Source organism: Mobula birostris, chromosome 15 (assembly GCF_030028105.1).
Source record: "Mobula birostris isolate sMobBir1 chromosome 15, sMobBir1.hap1, whole genome shotgun sequence".
Taxonomy (NCBI): Eukaryota; Metazoa; Chordata; class Chondrichthyes; order Myliobatiformes; family Myliobatidae; genus Mobula; species Mobula birostris.
Genome location: NC_092384.1, coordinates 2,576,323 through 2,578,973, shown reverse-complemented (window position 1 = coordinate 2,578,973; position 2,651 = coordinate 2,576,323). Strand labels below are relative to the sequence as shown.

Here is a 2,651-nt window from a genome sequence, read left to right as displayed (position 1 = left end):
GTCATCACACTGTAGAAAGGAAGTGAATGCACTGCGCGGGTGAAAAGGAGATTCAATAGGATGTTGCCTGGGAGTGAACATTTGAATTATAACGTGACGCTTGATACTTCGCGTTACTTTTCATTGCAACAGATATTGCTGAGCAAATGGGGGTGAGCTGTACTATCTGGGACTATGACAGACATGGAAAGAAGAGAGAGAGAGAGCAATAAACCCTTTCCCTCTAACAGGGCGTCTAAACCAGACGGCATAGCGTAGGTCTGATGTGAGGAGTAAGAGCTGTAGATGGGAACTAACGGGGGTATGTTTCACACGGGATGTGGCCAGAATCTGGACTGCACTAACTGAGGGGGTGTTGGAGGCAGTGATTCTCACAACCTGTGGACAAACACTTGAATCACCAGGGTCCAGTAGAATACCGTCAAAGTGCTGCTATCTGGCATCGTGGTAGATGCGTAGCTGTGATAGCATGGGCACAGTAGGCCGAAGGGCCTGGTTCTGTGCCGCATGAACACGTGACACCTATGGAACGACTAGGATGATACGGTGGGAGTAGCTGAGGGCGTCTACGGGATTTCCAAGAAGTATCTGATAAGGTGGCACGAGGATGACAGATGGGATGTCTTCCTTCCTCGTCGATAAGAAATACCTAGTAGAACATCCGCGGCACCATGGGGCAGTGGTTAGGGCAGAGGGCGGAGAGTGGAGCACGAACAAGTACAGAGAGCCGGAATCAATGGGTCCATTTGCGATTGAAGATCATTAACGAATGGGAGGGGGAGCCCGAGGAATCAGTAATGGGGCTCCAGCACTTCCTAGTCTGTGAATGACGGGTGAGGGAACTCAGTGATTTCTCAGTGATCGGAAACTGGGTGGGCAAACTCCCCCCAAAGTTTGATACTTTCCTAATGTTCCTCGACCTGAGGTGTACCTCCGAATCCCGGTCCCGTTGCGAGGAATGACATGCAGAATCTGTCAACGATCACATGTCGCCCTCCCTTGCACCGATACTCCGAGCTCACTCTGACCCATGCAGATGGAGTGACAATGATCAAAGCTCACACACAGCACAGCCCACGTCACTTTCAATCTTTATTAATACTTAACAAATGTACAAACGAAATAAGATCAGGAATATTGTATCATTTCTTAATGCATGCATTACTAAATGGCAATAAAAGAGGACTGCGTGTCCTCATAATCTAATCTAATCAATATAACAACTCCAGACAACGCGCGATAGAGATCCAGTTAACATCGTGTGGTTTATAACACTACAACGCACCGGGTCCTAACCTGCCCTCTGAATGAACCATCCCAACACAGCTTTAACTCTAAACTGTGAATATGATTCAAACTCAGCTCTCCTCCTTCACTGGGTCAATTTCTGGAGTCGATGCTGAAGTTTCACCTCCACTCGGGAGCCGGGAAGAATTGAACCCACGTTGAAAATTAGCTCTTGAGAGCTTGATGAAGTGTGAAGATTTCACTTAGTCTCTGCCACCCTGGTGTTTCCTGTCCAGGTACTTCACTGCAGCTTTAACCCATTCCGCACTGGCCATAGTGCAAATCTTCATATTCTTCCTGTTGGTGAATCTGAAACAGAACAAACAGTGGCGATTACGGGAGAGTTATCAACCATTGTTCAAACACTCTGCAGATGCACGTTGAAACACTCACATGACGGCAGGTGTCGGGCACAAGGGAGCTTCCTTGTAACTCTTAAGCCTCCTGTGAGGAATGGGCGTTGTCTTAAACGTCTCACAGCATTCTAGCGTTATGATTGCGGCTGAGGGAGAACGAAAAACAAATAGTTAGATACTGCTGGATATCTCAGCCCACTCTAACCAACGCGAACGCTCTGCCTCGCGCATGAAGGCCGTTACCCCCCAAGACATTTTACAGAGTAAATCCGTCCTTCATTTAAACGACTCTACGCCATTCCTCCACCGATCTTATGACTCTTCCATTCCCTTTTGCTGACTGCCATTCTCGACCCTCTCTCCAAGAGAATCATTCCACTCTGAGCTGTTCAATACCACCACCAACCGATGGGACGCGGGGAGAGCTGATCACGGTTCATTGTGGATTGGGTGTGGAATAGTGGGAATAAGGAAACTCTCTTACCTGGAGCGGGTGCAGCCTGCTTGAAACAGCAGATCCACAGAGCTGCCAAAATTGGGACCACGCAGAGCGCTGCCTTCATCTTGTCCTATACCAGGGTGGAATTGATGACCGTGTGATGCACCAGCTCTCATATTCTGCTTTATAAAGGGTGCTGGCCGCAGTCATACCCATCAATTTAGCGCTTGTCTGGAAAGTCCCGCAAACACCAGCACTGGCCTCTGCTCCGCTGTTCCATAAAAAGGGAAGTGAAGCAATTCTCCGAATGGCCGTTCTTGAGTTCTGCACACTTTAATTTCCTGGACCCACGTTCTAAGTACTGGCACCGCTGACTTCCTTCAAAAATTCCACACCGTCTGTTTCAAAGGCGAAGAAAATTGAACGGTAAGAATACAGTTCCAATTATACGAGTTGTCTCCGTGCACTGGGATGTGGGTGAAAGTGTTTCGAGACGCTGGCTGGTGATTTTGATGCAATCAATGAAAGTGATGTACGGGCTTGGCGGCTCAATGTTCAGGCTACAGAAG

The 2,651-nt window shown here is 48.2% G+C and overlaps 1 protein-coding gene across 1 annotated transcript; it reads right to left on the bottom strand.

The window, feature by feature from the left end:
- Positions 1-1,074: 1,074 nt before the first annotated feature.
- On the bottom strand, positions 1,075-2,207 carry LOC140210218 (eotaxin-like). The gene is made up of 3 exons (XM_072279093.1): positions 2,128-2,207; positions 1,681-1,789; positions 1,075-1,596 (listed from the first exon to the last, which is right to left on the bottom strand). Exons 1-3 carry the CDS (start codon positions 2,204-2,206, stop codon positions 1,491-1,493), a joined length of 294 nt encoding a protein of 97 aa, XP_072135194.1. The 5' UTR covers position 2,207; the 3' UTR covers positions 1,075-1,490.
- Between the last annotated feature and the right edge of the window lie 444 nt (positions 2,208-2,651).